This window comes from Callorhinchus milii, unplaced genomic scaffold (genome assembly GCF_018977255.1).
Source record: "Callorhinchus milii isolate IMCB2004 unplaced genomic scaffold, IMCB_Cmil_1.0 Scaffold9, whole genome shotgun sequence".
Taxonomy (NCBI): Eukaryota; Metazoa; Chordata; class Chondrichthyes; order Chimaeriformes; family Callorhinchidae; genus Callorhinchus; species Callorhinchus milii.
Genome location: NW_024704750.1, coordinates 21632014 through 21658199, shown reverse-complemented (window position 1 = coordinate 21658199; position 26186 = coordinate 21632014). Strand labels below are relative to the sequence as shown.

The following is a 26186-nucleotide window of genomic DNA, read 5'->3' as shown; positions in this document are numbered from 1 at the left end:
GGAGGGAGGGAGGGAGGGAGGGAGGAAGGAAAGGGAGGGGGGAAACAGGGAGGGATAGCGAGGGCAAGAGTGAGGGAGGGAGCGGGGCAAGAGTGAGTGATGAAGGGTGCGAGAGGGAGGGGGCAAGATGGAAGGAGGGCAAGAGGGAGGGAGGGAAGAGCGAGGGCAAGAGGGAGGAAGGGAGGGAAGCAAGAGTGAGTGATGGAGTGGGGCAAGAGGGAGGGAGGGCAAGAGGGAGGGCAAGAGGGAGGGCAAGGGGGGGATGGGGGCAAAAAGGAGGGGGGCAGACAGAGGAAGGGCAAGAAGGAGGGAGGGCAAGAAGGAGAAAGAGAGAGGGCGAGCAAGAGGGAGGGAGTGTGGGAGGGAGAGCAAGAGGGGAGGAGTGTGGAGGGAGAGAAGAGGGAGGGAGGGAGGGAGGGAGAGCAAGAGGGGGGGAGTGAGGGAGGGAGAGCAAGAGGGAGGGGGAAGGAAGGAAAAAACAGAGGAGGAGGAGGGAGGGGAAGGGAGAGGTAAGAGGGAGGGAGTGAGGGAGGGAGAGCAAGAGGGAGGGAGGGGGGCAAGGGGGAGGGAAAAGGAAGAAGGAGGGAGGGAGAGCAAGAGGGAGGGAGGGAGGGGCAAGAGGAGAGGGAGGAGGGAGGGAGGGAGGGAGAGGGAGGGAGAACAAGAGGAGAGGGGGAGGGAGAGGAGGGAGGGAGGGAGGAAGAGAGGGAGAGCAAGAGGGAGGAGGAAGGGTAAGAGGGAGGTAGGGAGGGAGAATAAGGAGGGAGGCGGGGAGTTAGAGCAGGAGGGCGGATTGGAGGGAGAGCAAGTGGGAGGGAGGGAAGGCAGGGTTGCAGGTTGGGAGGGAGGGCAAGACGGAGGGAGGGGAAGGGGAGGGATGGGGGCAAGAGGAGGGAGGGAGGAGGGAGGGAGGGAAGACAAGGAGGGAGGCAGGGAGGGAGAGCAAGAAGGAGGGAGGGAGAGCAAGAGGGAGGGAGAGCAGGAGGGAGGGAGGGAGGGAGGGAGGGAGACGAAGAGGGAGGGAGAAGAAGAGGGAGGGAGAGAGGACCAGAGGGAAGGAGGGAGGGAGGGAGAACAAGAGGATGGAGGGAGAGTAAGAGGGAAGGAGGAAAGGAGGGAGGGAGGGTGAACAAGAGGGAGGGAGGGAGGGAGAGAGGGAGGGAGGGCAAGAGGGGAGGGATGGGGGAGCAAGAGGGAGGGAGAGCAAGAGTGGGGGAGGAGTAGGAGAGAGTGGGGAGGGAGGGAGGGCAAGAGGGAGGGAACGCAAGAGGGAGGAGATTAAGAAGGAGGGAGGCGGAGAGTTAGAGCAAGAGGGCGGATTGGAGGGAGAGAGGGAGACAGGGCAAGACGGAGGAGGGCAAGAGGGAGGGAGGGAGGGAGGGAGGGAGGGGGGAAGGAGGGAGGGCAAGAGGGAGGGAGAGGAAGAGGGGGGAATGAGGGATGGAGAGCAAGAGGGGGGGAATGAGGGGAAGAGGGAGGCAGTTGGGCAAGAGGAAGGGAGGGCAAGGGAGAGGGAGCAAGGGGGGCAAGGAGAATGAGAGGAGAGAGAGGAAGAGGAGGAGAAGGAGGAGCAAGAGGAAGAAGCCAGAGAAGGAGAAGAGGAGAGGGAGGGAGAACAAGAGGCGGGAGGAGAGGCGGAGAGCAAGAAGGGGGGAGGAGGGAGGCAAGAGGAGGGAGAGCAAAGGGCAGGAGGGCGGAGAGGAGGAGGAGACGATGTAGGCAAGAGGGAGGACAGGAGGGCAGAGGAGGGAGGACGGAGGAGACAGCAAGAGGGAGGGAGGGGCAGAGGGAGGGCAAGAGGGATGGGGGCAAGAGGGAGAGCAGAGCAAGAGTGGGGAGGAGAAGGGGGTGCAAGAGGCAGAGGAGGAGCGCAAGAGGAGGAGGGAGGGGAAACTAAGAAGGGAAGGCTGGGAGTTAGAGCAGAGGGCGGATTGGAGGGAGAGCAGAAGGAGGAGGGGAGGGAAGGGAGGAGGGGGAAGGACGGAGGGGGGAAGGAGGGGAGCAAGAGAGGGAGGGAGGGGAGAGGGAAACAAGAGGAAGGAGGGATGGAGGGAGAGAGGGAGAGCAAGAGGGAGGGAGGGGCAAGGGGGAGGAAAAAGGAAGAAGGAGGGAGGGAGAGCAAGAGGGAGGGCAAGAGGGAGGGAGGGCAAGAGGGAGGGAGAACAAGAGGGAGAGGGGGAGGGAGGGAGGAAGAACAAGGAGGGAGGCAGGGAGGGAGCAAGAAGGAGGGAGGGAGAGCAAGAGGGAGGGAGAGCAGAGAGGGAGGGAGGAGACGAAGAGGGAGGGAGAAGAAGAGGGAGGGAGAGAGGACCAGAGGGAAAGAGGGAGGGAGGGAGAACAAGAGGGATGGAGGGAGAGTAAGAGGGAAGGGGGAGGAGGAGGAGGGTGAACAAGAGGGAGGGAGGGAGGGAGGGAGGGCAAGAGGGAGGGATGGGAGCAAAGGGAGGAGAGCAAGAGTGGGGGAGGGAGGGAGGGCAAGAGGGAGGGAACGCAAGAGGGAGGGAGACTAAGAAGGAGGGAGGCGGAGAGTTAGAGCAAGAGGGCGGATTGGAGGGAGAGAGGGAGACAGGGCAAGACGGAGGAGGGCAAGAGGGAGGGAGGGAGGGGAAGGAGGGAGGCAAGAGGGAGGGAGAGGAAGAGGGGGAATGAGGATGGAGAGCAAGAGGGGGGGAATGAGGGGAAGAGGGAGGCGTTGGGCAAGAGGAAGGGAGGGCAAGGGAGAGGGAGCAAGGGGGGGCAAGGAAGAATGAAGGAGAGAGAGGAAGAGGGAGGGAGGGAGCGAGAGCGGGAAAGAGGGAAGGAGGGCCAGAGGGAAGGAGGGAAGGAGGGAGGGAAGGAAGGAGAACAAGAGGGAGGGAGGAAGAGAGGGAGAGCAAGAAGGGGGGTGGGACGGAGGGAGGGCAAGAGGAGGAGGGCAAAAGGCAGGAGGGGAGCAAGAAGGGAGGAGGGCAAGAGGGAAGGAGGGCAAGAAGGGAGGAGGGAGAGCAGAGGAGGGAGGGAGGGCAAGAGGGAGGGATGGGTGGCAAGAGGGAGACAGAGCAAGAGGGAGGGAGAGAGAGCAAGAGGGAGGGAGCGCAAGAGGGAGGGAGCGCAAGAGGGAGGGAGGGAAACTAAGAAGGAGGAAGGCTGGGAGTTAGAGCAAGAGGGCGGATTGGAGGGAGAGAGGGAAGGAGGGAGAGAGGGAGGGCAAGAGGGAGGGAGGGGGAAGGAGGGAGGGGGGAAGGAGGGAGGGCAAGAGGGAGGGAGGGTGAGAGAGGGAGAGCAAGGAGGGAGTCAGGAGGGAGGGCAGCAGGGAGGGCAAGAGGGAGAAAGGGCAAGGGGGAGGGCGGGCGAGAGGGAGGGCAGAAGAGAGGGATTGGGGGTGGGAGAAAGGGAGGGAGGAATGAAGAGAGAGTGGGAGAGAGAGATAGCAAGAAGGAGGGCACGAGGGAAAGCCAGATGGAGAGAGAGAGGGTGAGCAAGAGGCAGGGACGGAGGGAGGGAGGGAGTGGGGAGAGCAAGAGGGAAGGAGAGCAAGAGGGAAGGAGAGCAAGAGGGAGGGAGGGAAAGCAAGTGAGAGAGAGAGAGGGAGGGAGGGCAAGAAGTAGGGAAGGCAAAAGGGAGGGAGAGCAAGAGGGAGGGAGGTCACGAGGGAGGGAGGACACGAAGAAGGGCAAGAGGAGGAGCCAGAGGGAGAGAGAGGGCAAGCGGGAGGGAGGGAGGAATGAGGGGGGGAGGGAGGAGAGTAGGAGGGAGGGAGGGAATGAGGGGGGAGGGAGGAGAGTAGGAGGGAGGGCAAGAGAGAGGGAGGCAGAGCAAGAGAGAGGAAGGGAGGAAGAACAAGAAGGATGGAGGGAGAGCAAGAGGGAGGGAGGGCAAGAGGGAGGGAGGGAGGGAAAGCAAGAGGAAGGGAAAGCAACAGGGAGGGGGACAGGGAGGGTGGCAGCAGGGAGAGGGAGGGCAAGAGGGAGGAGGGCAAGAAGGAGGGAGGGCAAGAGGGACGGATGGAGGAAGGGAGAGCAAGACGGAGGGAGGCAGAGGAGGGAGGGAGAGCAAGAGGGAGGGAGGGAGAGGAGGGAGGGAGAGCAAGAGGGAGGGAGAGGAGGGAGGGAGAGCAAGAGGGAGGGAGGGAGGGAGGGAGGCAAGACGGAGGGAGGGAGGGAGGCAAGACGGAGGGAGGAAGGGAGAGCAAGACGGTGGGAGGGAGAGGGAGGGAGGGAGCGAGAGAGAGGGAGGGAGAGGGAGGGAGGGAGGGAGCGAGGGAGAGGGAGGGAGGGAGGGAGGGAACGAGGGAGGGAGGGAGGGAGGGAGAGCAAGAGGGAGGGAGGGAGAGGAGGGAGGGAGAGCAAGAGGGAGGGAGGGAGAGGAGGAGGAGGGAGAGCAAGAGGGAGGGAGAGCAAGAGAGAGGGAGGGAGAGGAGGGAGGGAGAGCAAGAGGGAGGGAGGGAGGGAGGGAGAGCAAGAGGTAGATCAGGAGGGAGGGAGGAAGCAATGGAGACATCCAATGTGCTTTGCCCTGTGATGAGCGTGACTCGCCTCCGACGCTGGGAGCCAACTCTGGCAGCAATCTCCAGCAGATGCGCTGCGTGGAGCAGCACTGCATCTAAATGAGATCCCTCTCCAGACTTGAACGGTTGCCATGACAGCTGCGTCACGCTCGGGAAGCGATATCGATTACCTCGGCCTCTCTCCCTCTTCCCAATTTTTTCTAAGAAGCATTTTCTGGATCAGATCTTTTCCTTTCGCCCCCGAAAGGTAAACCTCAACACCTGAAGGGGGGGGACGTTCAGCTCACCAATCCCACCGTGTGCGTGCGCGTGCGTGTGCGTGCGCGTGCGTGTGCGTGCGTGTGCATGTGCGTGCATGTGTGGGGGGGTGGAATTACTGTATTTATTTTGCATTGCGCGGGTCCCCTCCCCCCCAACTTGGGTGAATTTTAACTTTGCCTTGGGGGGGGGGGGGGGGCGCAGGAGGGGCGGAACGGGATTAAGTTTCTTTTAACGCAAGTTTGCTTCAAGAAACCACAGGTAAATGACGTCAAAGCTGAGGCTGAGTTCGCCGATCTGGCAAACCGCGCGCGTCTACGCCGCGGCCTTCGCGTGCGGCAGCGTCACGGAGCTCAACAGTGGCGGGAGCTTGACGCTGAGCCCTGGGCGGGCGCTGTGGGGAGGGGGTGGGGGGGGGGGGGGCGGGAAACGGTGACGTAGGCGCGTTCGAAGAGGAAGGTTTGCAAGTGCGATCTGAAGACGGTGGGGTGTCGGGGGGGGGTATGGAGCGAGGCAGTGCCGGAGGTTCGGGGCATAGCTGGTGGCTGAGGGCACGGTCGCGGATGGAATGGTGTTTATGTGCGCCGGTTGGAGAGGGAGGGAGGCGCAGGGACACAAAGTGATTTGTAGGTTAGCGAGCTGCCCTTTCAGCCGAAAACTAAAGATCCCTCTCTCCATAGATGCTGCCTGACCTGCCGCATCTTCCCAGCGACTTCTGTTTTTATTTCCGCTTTACAGTATACCCTGAGAAGCGCTTTGAGACACAGGTTTCCTGAGTGTGTCAGACACCAGCCGACTCACCCAAATTGCCTGCAGAAAATTAATACATTTAAATAAGCTTAAGTTAAATAAATCAAGCTTGTTCGCCTGCTGTTGCCGTCAGCTCCATCTACATTTACTTAGAAACTCTGGGGTGTGAATTTGTCTTAGGTTTCTCTCTCTCTGTGGTCCTGAACAATAATCCCCCAAATTTAAGGCTGATTGTGGGATATTACTGTGTGCAAATCAGCTGCTGCATTTCGCTCAGAAAATGTGAATTTGTATTAATATTGCAGCGAAGAGAACTAACAAAATAAATTTAAGTCTTAATCAATATTGATGGAGTCCTGTAGCTCAGTGGTTAGAGACCCTCGCCTCGCAAGCGAGAGATCAAGGCTCGATTCCCGGTAGGACGAAACTTTGGGCAACTTTCCTCACTCCACACGCCTCTGTTTTCCGAGCAGTAAGTGGGAACCCGGTTATTAAGTCAATTGGTGGATCACTTGTCCGGAGGATAATAATTCCTTCAAAAAATTCCTACATGCAGTCAGTCAGCTTGCCAGACAGTGCGCTCAATGGCAAGCTATGTGTTTTCCGCACATTCTGGAATTGCCCTAACCTTGGCAATGTGCGCCTAATACTCTGCGTCTAATACCCTAAGCGTACGTTCCATTCCAGGCACAGGTAAAGTCCCACGTGTGGGTACCACTGCATTGGTGGAATTCTCAGTCCAAACCATTTGTGATCTAAACGCTCCACTGGGATCAAACTAATCTTTGTCACCGGCTTTAACCCTGGAACACTCTCCCTCTATCCCTCCCTCTGCCTTGCCCCCTCCTTCCCCATCATCTTCAGGTTGCGCCTGAAGACGTTCGTATTCAACCGTGCCTACGGTCACTGCCCGCTCCCCCCAGCTCGGCATTGTGCTCCGCCACTGTAAAGTGCTCTCTGAGACACTACCCTGCGTGAGGGGTTCACTATATAGATGCAAGCTGCTGCTGTTGTATTTCAACGTCACCCGGCACCGACTGAAGGCTGGTGGCCAAAGGATTTCTGTGACCATGAAGGGGAAAGGCTGGAAAGAGCCGCAGCCACAATGAGCTCAGTCGGGGATCTGGAGCCTTGCTCGCTGCTCTCTGTTCAGTGCAGCAGGAAATGGAACCAGATCGACGCCACATTAGGTCAGACCAGCATTAATAGTTAATACTTCCATTGATACAGCGCCTTATCGCATCCCAGGCTCTCCAAGCACTCTGTGCAATGAGCTGCTTTAAAATTCTAGGGAGTGTTATGTGGGCGGCTCGTCACACGCATGTACAGAAGCACACACCCACACACAATGACACGCAATGATACACAATATCTCGGCATCTCACACACACACTGCAGTGTTTCACACACACACACGAGCGCATGCACAGTCTCTCGCTCTCTCTCTCTCGCGCGCGCGCGCGCACACACACGGGTTTGGGAAGAATGAGCAGTACAACAGTGACATGGCTGAGATTCATTGCAAAATACACTCCAAACTCCTTTGTTTGAATAGAGACAATTTAGATCACAGGCTGAGACTGGGCTGAGATTCTCAGGTCCCCGACTCTCCAAAACCCGACTGGTCAGGTGTGAGTCAGAGCTTCCAGGGGCATTCCTGCAGGTGGGAGCAGTGCCGAGGGGAGGAGAGGGGAGCCGGGGGGAGTGGGAGAAGAGAGGTGAGGGGTGGGTGGGGGTGAGAGGAGCAGCGAGAGGGGAGCAGGCAGAGTAATAGAGTGCCGGGCTCTCTCTCGCTTGCTCTGTGCAGTGCCGGACGGATTATCCTCCCTTTGGTACTGAAATCCTCTCTATTTGTCGCACTAAGCCCTGCTGAGCGGCGGGATTTCAGCGGAGCTCTGCTAACCACCTGACAGACGATGGGGTAAACGCCGGCCTTTTGGCTGCGAATCCTAAGCATTTCCAGGAGCCGGGAATCTGCGCACCCAACAACGCTACGTTCGGTCCTGAATAAAGATCTGAATAATTTATCCAGAGCCTCAGGAAAGCCATTGTAAAAACCAATGTAAAGGACAGTGTGCGTCACTGATCAGATAGGAAAATTCCTTTCAAATCCACCCCTTCCCCCAGCCCGGGGAAATATTCCCTCCCCACCCCCCACCGCCCCCACCCTCGAGATCCCGCGTCCGAGGTTTGGAGTGGGCGGGAACTGGGCAGGCGGCGCAAGGAGCAAACGCAGTCCTGTTTCCGACCTATTAAAAGGTCGCCAGATAAAAGGACACCTTTGCGCGCGCAGTCACAAGTGCACACTCACATTTGCTTGCACTCACACACTTGCACACGGACACACTCACATGCACACAAACGCACTCGCACATATGCATACGTGCGTGCGCGCGCACACACACACACATAGTGCGGTGCTTCCCTCATCCCTATGTTGTGGGGCTTTGGGGGGGAGGGAGTGGAGTGGACGGCAGGAGCATGGTTCTGTGAGAGCAGGCTTCACGGCTGATTAGCATCCGTGTGCAGGACATGCATACTGATCTGAGCACACGGCACCACCTGAATACTGATCACCCGCGCTCGGCACACGTACAGCAGCGGGACATTTATTCCCAGCTATTAAATAACCCTTCCGTCTGTAAGCCATTCCCTCCCCCCGCTTTCTACCCCGTTTAATATCTATATATCACCCACAAACTTGGCCTTCGATATGTTACCCAAACTCTCTCGGACGCGTCACGACTTTAGAGGCAGGTGCGGTGGCTAATTTGCGCACAGCCAGGTCCCGCAAACAGCCACATGGGGAACTCGCTAGATTAACCCGAGAGACTCGGGGAGTGAGCTTACTGATGACCACATGGCCTGGAGCTTGGCCATTTTGTCCTCCCCATGGGACCCTAAATCCGGCAATAAGAGAACTGGTGCTATAATGAAAGTGATGACATGTAAATGTGCGTTTAGTAATATATGTGTCTCATACACCTGGCTGATCACAGTGATGGGCTTCCGTGTGTGTCAGATACCCGGTTGATCACAGTGATAAGAACATAAGAGCGTAAGAAATAGGAACAGGAATAGGCCATTCGTCCCCTCGAGCCTGCCCCGCCATTTAATAAGATCATGGCTGATCTTCTAACCTAATTCCATTTACCTGCCCTATCCCCATATCCCTTAAGATTTTAAAAATCTATCGATCTTAGTCTTGAATATGTTCAATGACTGAGCACCCACAGCCCCTGGGGTAGAGAATTCCATAAATTCACTACCCTCTGAGTGAAGAAATGTTTTCTCAACTCAGTTCTGACCTTTAACCCTTTATTTAAGTTTCCGCGTGTGTCAGACACCCGGCTGTTCACGGTGATGGGCTTCCGCGTGTGCCAGACACCCGGCTGATCACGGTGATGGGCTTCCGCGTGTGCCAGACACCTGGCTGATCACGGTGATGGGCTTCCGCGTGTGCCAGACACCCGGCTGATCACGGTGATGGGCTTCCGCGTGTGCCAGACACCCGGCTGATCAGGGTGATGTGTCAAGACATCCAGCTGATCAAAATCAAAGTAACAGAGCTGCCGGCTTCCCTATCAGCTCGGATCGCTCATAAACATCCACTCAGCACTTGGAATCTGGGAGACTGCTGTGTGCTGGTCTGCCAGGCTCACAGGGGATGTCGCTGCCACAGACACACACACATGCCATTTAAGTGTTGTCCCGTCAACGTTTCAATTACAGACTCTTAACTTAATCCTTTGTGCAGCAGGGTTTGTTGCTGTACATCACAGCTAAGTTTTCCATGAGAATAAAAGGGCAGCGGAGGGAGAGGGGGGCAATTCAATAACACAAATAGCTATTCGGAGAAGCGCAGAAGCAGCTCTGCTCCATCACTAGATTCAACAGAGAGAAGAAACTCACTGTTTCACTCAATTTCTCCAAGATACTAAAAACGCACCGTATCCAGCCACTAACACGCAGACTCACACACTAACACACGTACAAGGACACATGCACACCAACACGTACCCCAACACACATGCACACCAACACACACACACACACTCGCCAGCCCAGACACGCGCGCGCGCCAGCATACACACGTTCGACAACACAGATTCACCAACATACTCGCCGACACACACACACTCGCCAACACACACACACTCGCCAACACACACACACACTCGCCAACACACACACACTCGCCAACACACACACACTCGCAAACACACACACACTCGTTAACACACGCACGCTCGCCAACACACACACCCTCGCCCACACGCACACCCACGTGCGTACACACACCCTCGCCAATATGCACACATCCGCGCGCACGCACACACCCTCGCTCCCACACTCTCACCCACCCGCGCTCGCCCACACACCCAGCCCCTCACCCACGCCCTCGCCCACACACACACGCCCTCGCCCACACACACGCCCTCGCCCACACACACACGCCCTCGCCCACACACACACGCCTCGCCCACACACACGCCCTCGCCCACACACACACGCCCTCGCCCACACACACGCCCTCGCCCACACACACACGCCCTCGCCCACACACACACGCCCTCGCCCACACACACACGCCCTCGCCCACACACACGCCCTCGCCCACACACACACGCCCTCGCCCACACACACACGCCCTCGCCCACACACACGCCCTCGCCCACACACACGCCCTCGCCCACACACACACGCCCTCGCCCACACACACACGCCCTCGCCCACACACACGCCCTCGCCCACACACACGCCCTCGCCCACACACACGCCCTCGCCCACACACACACGCCCTCGCCCACACACATGCCCTCGCCCACACACACACACACACACAATACATACACACACATGTTCACTAGCACAAGACTGTTATGTTTCTCTTCAAATGCCCCAGTTTTGTGAAGGGTCGTGGACCCGAAACGTTGGCTCACTTTCCTTTCTCCATAGATGCTGCCTGACCTGCTGAGCGTTCCCAGCTCTCTCTGTTTTTGTTTCGGATTCCAGCATCTGCAGTATTTTGTGTCTTGTTCATGTTTGTATCAGTGTTGACTGTTAGTGGCGGCAGTGAGAGACCAAAGCCATTTTGACCGGGATAAATCGTTGACACTGTAATGTGAGGCGACCTTCACTGACCCACTTTTCTGATGGTATTTATGTGGAGGAGAGCAGATGGCTTTATAAAAACACACGAGGGCACGAGACAAAATCTCTGCGTGCAGATCTTTCACGCCTCGCAATTCTGTTGTGCTTTGCGGTGAATGGCAGTGCAGGCGGCAGGACAAGGGTTGGAGCGGGCAAGAGGAGAGCGATGGGATATTCAGGTCTCATAGATCTCTGGGGGCTGAGTTTCATTCACTCCCCCACCCCCAGCTTCTCCTCTCTGAGATTATCTTTCTCTTTTTCTGTTTCAGAAAAAAAATGTATTCTGTAATAACCCTGCAAAGAGAGGGGGGGGGGGACGGGGGGCGGGGGGAGGAGGAGACACACTGACAGAGACGAAGAAATACGTACAGAGAGAGGGAGAGAGAGAGACAGACACACACACAAATACTCAGAGACAGACATCAGAGACAGAGAGAGAGAGAAAGACAGATGGGGAGAAAGAGACACACACACAGACATATATTTAGAGAGAGAGAGAGAGTGCGCGAGAGACTCACGCGCACAGAGAGTCAGTGAGGCAGAGAGAGGGGGAAAGACACACAGAGACAGAAAAAGGGGGAAAGAGAGACAGACACATACACACGCGCACACGCACACACAGAGACGGAGAGAGGAAATTACAGGACAAGATGAGCATTTCACACTCTCCAGGTTAGATTCACAGAATCACTGCCGGAGAAATTAACTCACCACCAACAACAAAAAACAAACAAAAGATCTGCCAAATTCTTTGAGCCTGAAAATATTTTTTGCCGCAAAATGCCTGTTCCACTCCTGTGCGCTGATGACAGATTATAAACGGGTCACAGGACTGACTGCTTGTATAATCTGATTTGTGTGTTTTTTTACCTTTCCTTTCTTTGGCCTGAGAAACACAGCATTTACAAGCAAAAGAGGAGACACACACACACAACTCTCTCTTCCACACACACACTCTCTCTCACTCGCACACAGACACACCATAGATTCACACCCACATTGACACACAGACAGTCGATCACTCTACCTTTCTCACACACACACACACACACACACGCATATACACACACATGCGAACAGGGTCACACACAGTCACACACATGGTAAAGGTTTGGGCAGGGTGTGCATATGAGACTGTGTATATAAGGGTGGGAAGAGGAGAAACACACATTCAATCAGTTTCCTTTTAACTACGGCTCAAACATTCAAGCTGCTGAAATCAGAAGCAAACGCCAGTGATTGATTGGAAGTAATTGCAATGCTTTGCGTACAGCCATTGCTAATAAAAAGGGCAATCATCTCAACGTTCCGCTCAGTTTTTCTCCTTAATGAGCCAGGCCTGAAGAAAAATTGGATATTTTGAGTGAGAGATTGGACTGTGGTGGAGCAGCGTTCATCAGGCTCCCCTCACCATTCACTGAGGGACTGCACTGTTGGTGACAAAACAAGAGGAGAGCTCCAGCTCAGTCTATAGTTTGTGCTCAGTTCATTCAGACGAAACAACAACTTGCATTTTATAGCATCCTTCACACGTCGTTGCGTCCCGCACACACGCGTGTACACACAGGCCGACATAAACACACAGGCCAACACACACAAACACAGGCTGACAGACACAGGCTAACAAACACACACACACACACACACACACACAGACCAACACACCCACACACACAGGCCAACACACACAGAGGCTAACACACTTGGGGTTGTGTGTGTGTTTCAGCTCATCCAATCTCATCCTTCGAGAAAACCAGCAAGAACACACAACTGTCTGACCCAGAGACGAGAGTACAAGCAGCTAAGTCAGACTGCCACCTGGGTCCTTGGGTATATTTCCACAACTGCAGTGGGATAAGTGACAGAGTACATTGTCAGCAGAATCTATCTATCCAACCATAATAATAATCCTTGCTTTCTATATAGTGGATTATCGCGTCGTTGAGACGTCTCAAAGTGCTTCACATAACATACTGGATGGACTATGTGCTATATGGGGGAAACGCAGCAGTGTCTCACCAACAGTCGTGGAATGAGTGCCGAATTTTTTATTTTTTTTTAAATTTTGGTGAACTTTTGGCCAGGACACTGTGGAAAAAAAACTTCCTTCTCCTTTCGAATAGTGCCATCGGATCTTTAACGTCCACCAAAACAGGCACTGTAACATCTCATCCAAATCTATGGCACCTTCACCACTATAACCCATGGAAACCAAGCGAAACACCTGATCTGTACAAGAAAAAGAGGCAAAGGTTTTTTTTTGGTGGGGTGAGGAAGAGGCCTGTGATTGAAGGGGGATAAGTTCAGGACAAATCTGTGGAAACTGCTTCAATGAGCGAGTAGCAAACTTATGGAAAAGAACAAATGAGATAGATTTCACAGGATACAGGATATAGTTTGGGATGCATGTCAAGCGCATTTCAATAGGCAACCGGTCAGATGGTTGAAGTTGCTTACAGTTAAAAACGATTAAATCATCCTCGCCTTTGATACAGCGCCTTATCGTGCTACAATATCTCAGAGCGCTTCACACAGGGTGTTCGGGAAGGTGTAGTGACTGTTGTGCCTTATTCAAATCCAACGGCCAATTTGCACAGGGCAAAGTTCCCACTTGAAGCTAATGATTGATGGTGGGGAGGCGGGGAGGTAGGTTGGGAGAGCCAGGACACCAGGAGAGAAACTTCCCCCTACTCTTTTCCATTAGAGCCATGGGCGGAATCTTTAATGTCCCCCTGATCAGGGTGGCGGACGGGGAGCTTGGTTTAACATCTCATCCGAAGGACGGGGGTCTGTAGTGGTGCTGATCGGACAGGACTGGGGTTAGCAGTGGTGCTGAATAAGCCGCTTAGGGTCACTGTTTTGCTTTCAAGAAAAAAGAGTACACTGTAACAGCAGAAACTTCATACATATGTGGAAGCGGATTTTTAAACAACGCAACATCTCTATTGCATAATAAATAATACTTGCATTTTTGCATTTGATTTCGCGCCTTATCACGTCGATGAGACAACTCTCAGCGTTTCGTAGGATATACTGTAAAGTACATTGACTGTGTATTTTGTTGGCAACCAGTTTCCGCACAGGAATGTCCCACAAACAGCCCTGGAATAATTGTTAGGGAATTGTTAGCCAGGACACCAGGAGAAAGAAGCTCCTTTCTCTTTTCAAATAGTGCCATGGGATCTTAACGTCCATCTGAACAGGTAGACGGGACCTCAGTTTAACATCTCATCCGAAAGACGGCACTCCCGACAATGCAACACATCCCCAGCACTGCAGTGGAGCGTCAGCTTAGACGACGTGATTCCAAGTTCCGACCTGGGGCTTGAACCCATAACCTTCTGACTCAGAGGCGAGAATGCCAGCACTGAGGCTGACACACAAGTACTACGAGTCCCACCCACACATGGTATCCGAAAATAGCATCAGAAAGATTGAAAGACGATGCACAAAACAACAACACCGGCCAGGATACAGTTACACAATCCAATTGCAGTGATATGAAAAGGCTGTTAAGGTTTGCGTATCGGTGGATTTCAGATATCCAAACCAAGAGGACGCAATGCTTATGATCAGAGAGAAAAGAATCAACTCTGTTACTGCCAATTTGTACATTTCCCACTGTGCGGAAGCGGCTGCCAACAAATCCATAACAGCAACCCACGCGAGTACAACAACCTGTTCCCGTTAGCTTCCTCTAATGGATATCAGCTTCCAAAGGACTGAATTCTTTGATCTACAAAGCTCAGAGTGCACTGGGTCTCCGGTGACACACGCCGACTGTCTTCCTGACTGTTTGCGTTGCCGTCAGAAAAGCAGATCGTTTGTACTAACTCACAAAAACACAGCGTTTAATTATATCCTTGCAGCCTGGCACGCTGTAAGCTTGTTCAGCTTCCATTGTACAGAAACAGCCATCAAACAACAGCGGAGGCACTAACAAGCAGGCTGACACCACACCAACAGTGACAACATGCCTCGTTCCCCTTTTCGTCTAAATATAGAGAGACGAAAGAGAGAGGGAGAGGGACGAGAGAGAGAGAGAGAGAGAGAGAGGAGGAGAGAAATGAGAGGGAGAAGGAGAAACAGAAACAAAGCAAGACTAGGAAGACAAGACAGGGATAGACGAGAGAGACAGAAAGAAATGAAAGACGAGAGCAACACAACACCGACAGTTCCAAATTAGAGAACAAACAGAAAGTACAAGAGATGAAATCACTCGTCACAAAAAGAACAAGTGTCAGCCTCTCCTGGCAAACCAGACTGAGAATAAGCCAACAGAGCGCTCTCACCAAGTCCCTGATACAAAGACATTTTCCGAACGCGTTTATATTCCGATTAACCGAGCAGTGGGTATGGGTGTGTGTGTGTGTGTGTGTGTGTATGTGGTGGGGGGAACAAAACACAGAACACTGTGATCTCTGACAGCACAGAATAACCAAGTAAATACCCTCACAAAGCGTTCAAACAACAATAATAATCCTTGCATTTGATATAGCGCCTTGTCATGTCATCCAGACGTCTCAAAGCCCTTCACAGAATATCTCAGAATGTCTCAAAGCCCTTCAAAGGATAGTGATTGTGTGTTTTGCGAGCGAAATGGTTCAATGGGTTCAAACATTAACACTTCAGTATGGGTGGCGATTAAAAACTGTGCGACTTGCACACTCGAGTCACCTGCTTAGTTTTAATGTCAACTTTAGCAAAATTCTATCGTTTTTTTTTGTTTCTCAACAACTTAATCCACTTACGAATACCTTTGGTTTTTTGGGGGGTTGGGGTTAAAAAGAACACAGTAAAGTTCCACCTTATATAAAAAAAAGCTCTGGCTATGGAACATAGCATAGCGTGCAGTCCACAGAGCCTTTTGTCTCCAAACTCTTTGCGGGCCGTTAAACCATGAGCAAATGACGCAAGGTGCAAAGCCGCAGTAAAGTCAATGACAATATAATAATAATAATTCTTGCATTTGATACAGCGCCTTATCACGACATTGAGATATCTCAAAGCACTTCACAGGATATATTATAAAGTGAATCGACATCAACAAGGGAGCATCTGCTCATAACCAATGGGCTCCACAGCTTAGCCATAATAAAACACAATAACACTTACAGTTTAGATACAGCAACTTTCACAGCAGGAGGACATTTGACAAAGCCGGTTAGTTTGCCCCCACCCCAACTGAGCTGGGGAGGGAGGGGAAGACGAGGGAGGGGAGAGTGGGTGGGGGGTGGCGGAGAGGGGAAGGAAATGCCCACTCAAAGTATGTAATACCATAACAACAACATAAAAACTCTACGGATTACATGGATGCTTCAGTGAGGGAAAGAAGGTCAAACGTTAAAACGGAAACTCTACCTTTACTCCAACCTACAGAAAGAGAGGTTTGGATCCCAGGGATCGTGAGTGAGTTTCCGTCATTGAGAGGGCAGTGAAGAAGTGGGAAGGATAACATATTAAGAACACGTATGCATGCCACACACACTGGAGATTTTTTAAAAAATTATATTTTTAAAAAAGGACGCACGCAAATAAATGCACTCGTGAAAATAGAACTACAAAATACTTAAAACGTCCGTGAATTATTGCAGATAGCTGGGGTAATGCAATAACCCACTCCGGTTTAAGATTACACACGCGCATGCACACGCACACACACACAATCAAAATATAGTGTAAACTCACACAAACACGCAATGTGTGCAATCCCACACCCTAAAAAATACCCCTAAATCTTCCAGTCTTATTAATGCCAGTCAATATTAATACCAAAATCCTACTGGGCATCAGCAGAAACACATAGTAGGCTATTCCCACTCAGAGACAGATAGCCCAGATCACAGAGGTCACTATACGATTTTGAGGAAAGCACTTAAGAACATGCAACGAGAACGTTTACAGCTGAGTATATATACATACATATATACACACATACACACGAATGTGTACACTATATATATTTAGTATATATAAAATGGGCGACACAGTCACAGAATAAAAATAGCTTGACATTAAAAACCAATTTGCAATAACAATGCTATTGAGTCCTGACTACCTCAGTCACCTACGTGTGTTTGTGTGTGTGCGCGCGCGTGCGTATGCATGTGCGTTTGCGCACGCGCGTGTGTATGTATGCGGGTGTGATCCACTCAGCAGTTAACGTCTTGCACTTATACGCACCCGCCAAGCAAGATGGCGTCGCAGGGCGCACAACCGGTTAGATATAACAACGGTTGGTGCCAGTGCAAGCCCGTTGCAGTGAATGCAGGAGGGAGGGTTAACCTCTCACTGCATGGAGAGGGACAGAGGAGTTTATTGAGAAGGAACGAGAAAGGAGAGAGCATACCTTGTTCACCCATCATCAGATGCGAGAAGCCTTGCGAAAGGAAGAAACGTAAGAATCAAAAAGAGAGAGAGGAAGAGTCATCAAATAATACCCGGTGGTATCGAGATGTCCCATACATGGGGCAAACCTCCCATGTATGGCATCCGTCAGTAACACAGCAACGCTCCCCACACCAGGTAGCAGAGGGTGGGGGGAGCTTGTGTTAGTAAATGGTGAATGAGAGATCATTGTGATCCCATAGAGGAATCAGGGCACCTTCTTTCTCCTTTGCCTTGAGAGAAAAGGCAACGTACAACAACAAATTGCATTGATATAGGGCCCTTCACGCAGGGTAGTGTCAAGTGCAGGGAGCGCTTGACAGTAGCAGAATCTGATCCGGAACCGGGGAAAGGGAGGTGACCATAAGCACGATCGAAAAGGAAGGTCTTCTGACGGGATTTGAAAGTGGGCCGTGAGAGAAGGCAAGGCAGAGGGATTGAGGGTGAGAGTTCCAGATTTCGGGGCGTAGGGGCTGAAGCCACAGCCACCATTGGTGGAGCGGAGAGGTTGAGGGACAAATTGGAGGCCAGAGCCAGCCGAGCAGGGCAGCAGGTTGGGGAGTGGGGGGCAAGCAGATTGGGTAGGTAGGGAGGTGTGAGGGCATGAAGGGATTTGAAAATGAGTGAGAGGATCTTGAAATCGATCCGTTTGGTAATTGGGAACCAGTGGAGCCTGGGAAGGACTGGTGTGATGGGGGTACAACTGGAAAGGAGGCTGGGGGCCGGGGGGGGGGGGAGAAGCGGGTATGGCAGTCGGATATAATTGACCAAGTTTCATACGCATTTAAAGAGTTGGGCTATGGTGAGGGGAGGGAAAGACAGTTGAAGATTAATCCCACCAACAACAAGTTACATTTATATAGGGCCGTTCATGTCGGGAGGACGTCCCAAGCATGAGAGAGAAGAGTTAATTAAGAAGGAACGAGGAAGTAGAGAGCATACCTTGTTCACCCATCATCAGATGCGAGAAACCTTGCGAAACGAAAGAAAAGAAAGCGTCAAAAGGAGCGAGAGGGAGATTGAACAAACAATACTCGGTGGTATCAAGATGTCCCATACATGGGGCAATCCTCCCATGTATGGCATCAGTAACACACCAGGCAGCAGGGAGGAGGGGAACCTGTGTTAGTAAGCGATGAACAAGAGGACCCAGATAGTTATTGATGCTACCTTCCCTCTCCTTTGCCTTGAGAGAAAAGACAAAGGTACAACACCAGTATGAAGGAGGGGGGGAGGTGGGGGAGCTAGCGGTCAAGTCTAAATGACCAGCTTTGTATGCAATGAAGAGTTGGACTATCTGAGCAGGGTGTGGGGGAGACACAGTTAAAGGTAAATCCTATCCAACATCGAATCAAACACAGCAGGAGTGTGAGCCCTAGCTGACATGCCCTCCCTAGCCCAGTGACGAAGGTAGGAAATTCGGGGGGGTGGGGGGGGAAGGGAGGGAATGAGAGATGCAAGGCTCAGCGTAGCACCCTGATATCAGTTGATATCAGCTCAGCCAGCACAATATAATCCTTGCCTTTGATATAGGGGCATCTCAAAGCAAGACAAGCCCACGCCTGGGACCCATTACCCCCATCCATCCTCATCTCCCCCCATCCCACGTCCTCCTCTTCCCCCTTTCCATCGCCCTCTCAGCGTTCTCACATCTCACACCGGGGCATCTCAAAGCGTTTAAGCATTGAATGGCACTGATGATCTTATACAGATCATATATCACATAGGGCCCGGCTTGTTCACTTGGTCACACAATACATGATTACAGGGACGGAGGGAGGCAGATTAAAGATGTGGAGAGGGTTAGCGGGTTGGAGGGAGGGAGTGAGGGTGCAATGGAGGGAGGAATTTAGAAACGGAGGGAGATATGGGGGCTAGTCAAAGCAGAGGCTCACCTGGCACACGGTTGACTTCTGAAGAACAGAGCGTTGAAAAGAAAAGGAGAGAGAGCGAGAGGTTAGACACTGAGAATGCACTTGTCTTTGCATGGAGAGCAGAGGCTTTTACATGCAGAAGATCAATGTAGCATGTTCACAAACAGACAGACAGACATAACAAGTGTCCCGGATGAGAGCACTGTGCATGTGAGAGACCATCGCAAGGTCCCACGAGCCCTCATCTGTCCCCATGGCTGGAATCAGATAGCCCGGAGCCAGTGCGAGGAAGGCGCTTCCTCATCGCCGTGAAGAATACTCTGCATATTCTTCGCTGATCCTACAAGAAGGGAAATGTGGCGTAAATTATGTCATGTTCCCCCACCAGCACCCCCAACTCCCCCTCCGGTCCCATTCAAACCAGTCAGATTTTGCATGTTAGACACTTTTCTTATTGCCTGCTTCCCCCACAGTGCCGCCCTGTCACCCCGCCCCATAACAAGTGCCGAGGATGCCGTCTTGCCTTGAAGCAAGAAAAGATGGCTGCATTATCCACTCGCTCACTCACTCACCTTCTGGGCTCAACAGCATTGCTTGACAGACAAGACTTGGGAAGCTAAAAGCCCCCAGAGAGGTAAGACAAGCCAACGCCTGGGACCCATTCCCACCATCCATCCTCATCTCCCCCCCATCCCACGTCCTCCTCTTCCCCCTTTCCATCGCCCTCTCAGCGTTCTCACATCTCTCCTGTTGCAACAAGTCTGATCCAAATCTCCCTGGAGAGTAATCTGCCAACACCTTTCGCAAGAGAGCCGAGGAAAGGAAAAAACAAGTTGTGGGAAAGTGAGGGGGGGGGGGGTAGGGAAAAGAGCTCAGTTACACACACCTTGACACCCCCCCACCCCCCCACACACAAGCTGTGATTTTGTGGTGAGGGTGTCCATGCAACAAGAAACACATGCTGGGGGTTAAAGCATCTCTGACAATGCAACTCTCCTCCCCCCCGCGCCCCCCAATCCCCCAGCACTGTGATATTGTACTGTGAGCTCAAAGTCCTGACCTGGGGGATTGAACCCACAAACCTCCTGCCTGAGTCCGGTGAGGCTGAGGGTACCGGCGGCGCAGTGTTGGATAAGCTTGTGGATGGGGAGAGCAGTGAAGAGAGTGTCAGGAGATGTGGAGGCTGGAGGTGACAAAATGTTGGGTTAGAGTTTCAGTGGCGGTTTAGGGTGAGGTTGGGGGGGTCGGTGGGGGAGGAAGAACGATAACAGCAGAACAGGTGGATCAATATCTCCCCCCACCCCCACCACCACTGCCTACGGACGACAGGAACGAGGAACGGCAGATGGGAATGCTCCAGCGATCTCAACTAGTAAGGGTTTAAAAATTGCTCAGAACATTAAGACAAGAATTGGATTAAACTGGATTAACGGGGTGCAGAGGCTTTGGATTTAACGACTGGATTGAGAGAATGTTCTGCAAGTCTGAGGCACCTTCGATTTCTAAGACTAAGCAGACTCGCAGGCTGGGACTAGAGGGAATTCAGGCCTCAGGTTTGGTTCAGTCGGCACCAAGGAGTCAGGCAGGGACTGAATGAGTGCTTACTGTGTGATGGATATTATATTAGTAATGGAAAGCTGTGAGGATAGAGGGAGAGAAAGAGAGAGAGAGAGAGAAGAGAGGGAGAAAAAGAGAGAGACAGAGAGATTGAGAGAGACAGACAGACAGAGAGAGAGAGAGAGAGACAGAGAAAAACAGAGAGAGAAAGACAGAGGGGGAGAGGAATGGAAATTCTAAATGAACCATCGTTGAAAATTCTCTTAGCTTTGAAGCAAAGTAAATTTGCTATCAGGTTACAATTGTGTACGCGACGCCTTTATTGGAGTTGTGCGCTTTGGAAAATGAACCTGATCTGGCATTGACTGAATGGGGCAGGAGAGAGCGCGGAGAGCTCTGGTATCAGGGGAGGCATCGAGCCCAATGAACTCTGTAACCTTACACTCCAATGCTTTCATTAATGCAAATGAGAGGGAAGGAATAAAACGGCAATGACAGCCCATTTATCCTGAAGCTTCCGGCAGTGACAATGTTGAACTCTTCTCTAGGGTTGGTGCCCAGGTGGAAGGCTGAGTTTCGAGGTCCTTAAGAGGGACCCAAGACAGAGTCAGTCCGTCCACTCACTTGACTGACCGCAGCTTTTCACTGCGAGGGATCTGGGGACATTTGGATACCAACGGCAGAGGAACAGTCAACAGCACTGAATGCCCCGGCTTTCAAAACCCAGCAACAACAATAACAAAATTACATTTGTATAGCGCCTTTCACATCGGGAGGACGTCCCAAGGCGCTGGACAGACAGAGTTACGGACCCGAGCTGGGGGTCAGTGTGGGGGAGGGTGGAGGGCAGAGGGGGAAGCAGGGAGATCGAAAGGGAGGATCTTGAGGTGGGTCTTGAAGGTGGCGAGGGAGGGGGTGAGACAGAGGGACTGCGGGATGGAGTTTCAGAGGGTGGGGTAGAGTGACGGAAGGCCTGCCCGCCAATAGCAAGGCGAGCAAGGCTGGAGGACGTGAAGCAGGCCAAGCCAGCTGATCGGAGAGAGCGAACAAGATGGTAGGGGGTTAGGAGGTCGGAGAGGTAGGGGGGAACAAGACTGTGAAGGGTTTTGAAGGTGAGGATCAGGATCTTGAACTGTATCTTCTGTGTGATGGAAGCTGGTGGAGTTGGGCAAGGATGGGGGTGATAGGGTTACAGAGCCTAGTGTGGGAGAGGACATGAGCTGCAGAGTTCTGGATGATCTGCTGCCTGTGGAGGGAGGAGTTGGCCGACAAGCAATGAGTTTGCATAGTCGAGCCTCGATGTAATGAAAGCATGTATGAGGGTTTCGGCGGCCTGTGGTGTGAGTCAGAGTCGGAGCCGGGGCGAGGTTGCGGAAGTGGGGGAAGGCAGAGCAGGTCATGGCACAGATGTAGGGTAGAAAGGATAGTTGAGGGTCAAACAAGACCTCAAGGTTCCAGACTGGCTTAGCAAGGTGCAGTGTGTAACCATGGATGGTGATGCTTTCAGCGTCCGAGGTAAGAAGACGCTGACGGTAGCCAATCAGGAGAGCCTCGGTCTTGTTGATGTTCAACTGAAGAAAGTTCGCTCTCATCCAGGAATTGATGTCTGACAGACATTCTGTCAGGACAGCAGTGGTCCTGGAGTCGAGGGTGGAGGCAGAGAGGAAGTTGACCCCATGTCTGCAGATGATGTCACCAAGAGGGAGCATATAGATATTGAAGAGGAGGGGACCAAGGCCAGAGCCCTGAGGAACACCGCACGAGACGGTGTTGGGACTAGAGGAGAAGCCGTTTGAGGAGAGGACATGCAGGTAGTGTGAAAGGTACGATCTGAACCAGTCAAGAACAGCGCCGTGGAGGTTGAGGTGAGAGGAGATGGTTGAGGAAAGAGTGGTCAATGGTGTCGGAAGCAGCGGAGAGGTCAAGGAGGACACGGAGGCAGAGGAAGCCCTGGTTGCAGATGGACAGAATGTCATATGTCACTTTGACCAGGACCCAGCAGGACCCAGGGTGTGATGTAAACCCTACATGACCAGTGTGCAACTAGGTCTTGTTGCTGGAGGGAGGGAGGGAGGGAGGGGAGACAAAGCTCATTTGCGAGAGTTTAAATGAAGGTTTGAATGAAGAACAATAGAGAGTTTGCAGGGAATGATTTTGATCAGTCTAACAAACACCAGTGGGTGTGCATCTGGCAGCTGCTTAATGGGCCCAGCATCCAACCCGGGTTACCCAGGAAACCGCCAGCTAAACTCTGCCGAATATCACCACACAAATTACATCAACTCCATTCCAACCCCTCCCTCCCCGGCATTCGCTCGCCTCAGCAGTAATCTGAGCGGGGAGGAGGAGTAAAGGACACCAGCCTCGTGGCTATTGCTTTTCCTCGTACGTTCCCATTATCATTTCAGGTTCAATTCAGTGACGACGATATGGTGATGAAGGAACTGAAGGCAGTCAGGCCATCCCGCCCATTCTACCCGCGGATTGGATCTCTTAATCCCAACGCCGTTCACCCACCACCAACCCAACCTGCCGCCTCCAACTCTGTCTCCTGTCATCATACCCCTTTATACCTCTGTTCCCTTTCTACACAACGCCACCACATTCAATTAGTAACAAACAACATCGAGGATAAATCAGGTTCCATTTCTCCCAGCGGAAATATCACAAAAAACACTGACCTAGACATATATTGCGGACATGTTCTGAAGGCAGAGTGGATTATAATTATCATTTTCCACACATACACACACACACACGCGCACACACGTTTCCCGTTATTCATGCAATCCCCCAGGATATGTTACATAAAAAAAACACAAGATCCATTTGCCGGTGAGGTTTCATAGAATCACCTGAATGAACCGTCCGGCTTTAGGATACAGTTACACCAAGCGAACAGATCCATTCTGTTCGCTGATATTGGTCCATGCTGAGAGTTTATTCTCTCCCCAACCCCCACACCCCCTTTGGGGAGAGAGAGTGCGCATTCCATTCCAATAAATATCTCTGGGATTTCCATGCGTCGGTGGGAGGCACGGAATTCTCAGTTGGGTTTGGGCAACTCTTCAAACACGGCAATGGGTTTCCTCGTGTGTCAGGCCCCGCGCCGCACCCCCTCCCCCCCAAAAAAGGGTCTTTACTACCCAACGGTGGAATGGGTTTTTTTTTTTGATACAGCGCCTTAAAGCGTCTTTGAGACGTCTCAAAGCGCTTCACAGGAATATACTGCAAAGTGAATTGCCGGTATATTCGGTGGGTTGGGATGGGATGGGATGGGATGGGATGGGATGGGTTGGGTTGGGATGGGATGGGATGGGTTGGGATGGGATGGTGGTTGGTGCTGAGAAGAGTGAAGGGAGAGGGAATGGGAAAGGACCACCTTACCTTCGGAGCAATACCTCCCCGTATATCCCGTGTTGGTACAGTCGCAGGTGGTCGCCCCCTCGACCAGCGAGCACGAACCATCGTGCTCGCAGGGGTTGTCGTCGGCACACGAGCCCTCCTGAGGCAGCAGCACGTGACGGCTGCCTAGCAACGCGGGGGCCGAGGCGCCGTACCTCAGCTGCTCCAGCCGGCCCCGGAACGGCGGCTCCTCCTGGGCCGAGGGGCAGGTCAGGGCGGTGCGGCGGATGTCGCCGGGGATGCCGCCCACGAACAGGTCGCTGACGATCCTCATGTGCTGCCTCCGCGGCCGCACCTCGGCGGCGCGGGCCTCGCCGTCCAGCGTGACGACGGCGCGCAGGCCTCGCGCACTGAGCGTCACCGCATGCCACCGGCTGTCGTTCAGGCCCGCGCCCAGCTCGCTTCCCGCCTCGTAGCAGTCGACGCTAAAGCGCAGGCGCAGGCGGCCGCCCGCCAGCGACACCTGCAGGAAGTCGCAGTAGCCGCCGTCGTCCAGGTACAGCAGCAGCGCGGCCGCCAGGTCGGTCCGGAAGCGGAAGCTGAGGTCGCCGGCGCGGTCGCTGCCGGCCTCCCAACGGCTGTAGCGGGCCCACTGGCCCGGGCTGCCCGTGAACTCGACGCCGAGGCTGAGGCCTGCGAGTGAGGCGAAGAGCAGGACGAGGCAGACGGAATCCATTGCTGTTCCCCTCTCCCCCACCACCAGCACCAGCAAAGCAGGTCACTGACCGTCCTTTTATTTGTTCTTTTCCTGTATTATATTATATTATATATAGAGATATTTATATAGAAAAAGTTGTGGTAAAATCTCTCTCTCTGTAAGATTTTTGGTCTGTGTTTTTATATATATGTGTGTGTATATTGTATATATGTATATATATATATGTTCACCTCACACCTCAGTTGGCCACCGAAGATGACGAGGCCCCAAAAGCTCGAGCAGTTATCTCACTCGAATGAGGGGAGGGATTTATTTTTTTTGCCCCCCGTTTCTATCAATATATTACTTAGTGTTCTTTTTAAAAGAAAATTATTTTTTTCTAAAAAAAAAGTGCTCACTTCCTGGCTCCTACCCTCATTCGCTCGCTCGCTCGCTCACTCACTCACTCATTCCCTGCCTCACTCACTCGCTCGCTCACTTACTCGTTCATTCCCACCTTCTTCTCGCTTACTCAACCCCGGCTCGGGTCCGAAACATTGATTGTCCAGCGCCTTTGGGACGTCCTCCCGACGTGAAAGGCGCTATAACAAATACAATTCTGTTGTTGTTGTTGTTCCTCCTCCCCTCGTTCGCTCATTCATTCAGTCACTCACTCCTTTCCACCCTCGCTTGCTTACTTATTCCTTTCGCGCTTGCTGACTCACTCGCTCCTTCCCTCCCTCAAACCGGGAGAGATTCCATAACCGACGGAGATTGTTTTTCCGGAAGATTCCCACAATCCCGAAAAGTTCTTTCCAATTCGTGAAAATCCACTGGTTTTTCTGTGCCCCCCACCCTCCCTCCTCGCTTTCTCGTGCTCACTCTTGTCCACCTCTGCCGCTTCCTCCTCCTCTCCCTCCGTTTTTATCGTTGAGGTCGCACGCTGCTGATGACAAGAAACCCAACACTCTCTTTTCCTCCTCGGGCAAATCCTGCCGACGGGAATTGTGGGGAGCACTGGAGACAGCAGTCGTGAGGGGAGAGTTGCACTCAGTCCCTCAGTCAAATGGTTGATCGAAAGGGTGGATGAGATCCTGGTCACGCCTCAGAGCCCGGCTGTGTTGAAAGAGCCTCGGAGATCACACCTGGTTCAATCCTCATGTTCTGTCCTTGGCACCGACTGCTGTCGCCGCACAAAGATCGGGCATTGCTATCCTCTGTCATTCACGACAACGAGACTATACATTTAGACAAAAGAGGGAGAAACAAAATGTCACTAACAGAGCAGTTACTGAGCTATTGCTTGTTCATTGCACTAGGAACCCACTCGGGCACGGGCAGGAACCCACTCGGGCACGGGCAGGAACCCACTCGGGCACGGGCAGGATCCCACGCGGGCACAGGCAGGAACCCACTCGGGCACTGGCAGGTCCATACTCGGGCACGGGCAGGAACCCACTCGGGCACTGGCAGGTCCATACTCGGGCACGGGCAGGAACTCACTCGGGCACTGGCAGGTCCATACTCGGGCACGGGCAGGAACCCACTCGGGCACAGGCAGGAACCCACTCGGGCACTGGCAGGTCCATACTCGAGCACGGGCAGGAATCCACTCGGGCCCTGGCAGGTTCATACTCGGGCATGGGCAGGACCACACTTGCACGCACGCACATGTTTT

At 53.1% G+C, this 26186-nt stretch overlaps 1 protein-coding gene across 1 annotated transcript in view; it reads right to left on the bottom strand.

Annotated features, from left to right (window-relative positions):
- The window catches only part of nrxn3a (neurexin 3a), a 159821-nt gene extending 135246 nt beyond the window's left edge, over positions 1-24575 (bottom strand). The window contains exons 1-5 of the mRNA XM_042338145.1: positions 23842-24575; positions 20777-20932; positions 18931-18948; positions 17978-18007; positions 16998-17027 (exon numbers count right to left, since the gene is read on the bottom strand). Of these exons, the coding sequence (XP_042194079.1) occupies positions 16998-17027; positions 17978-18007; positions 18931-18948; positions 20777-20932; positions 23842-24547 (940 nt within the window). The 5' untranslated portion in view covers positions 24548-24575. The remainder of the gene's footprint in view (positions 1-16997; positions 17028-17977; positions 18008-18930; positions 18949-20776; positions 20933-23841) is intronic.
- Between the last annotated feature and the right edge of the window lie 1611 nt (positions 24576-26186).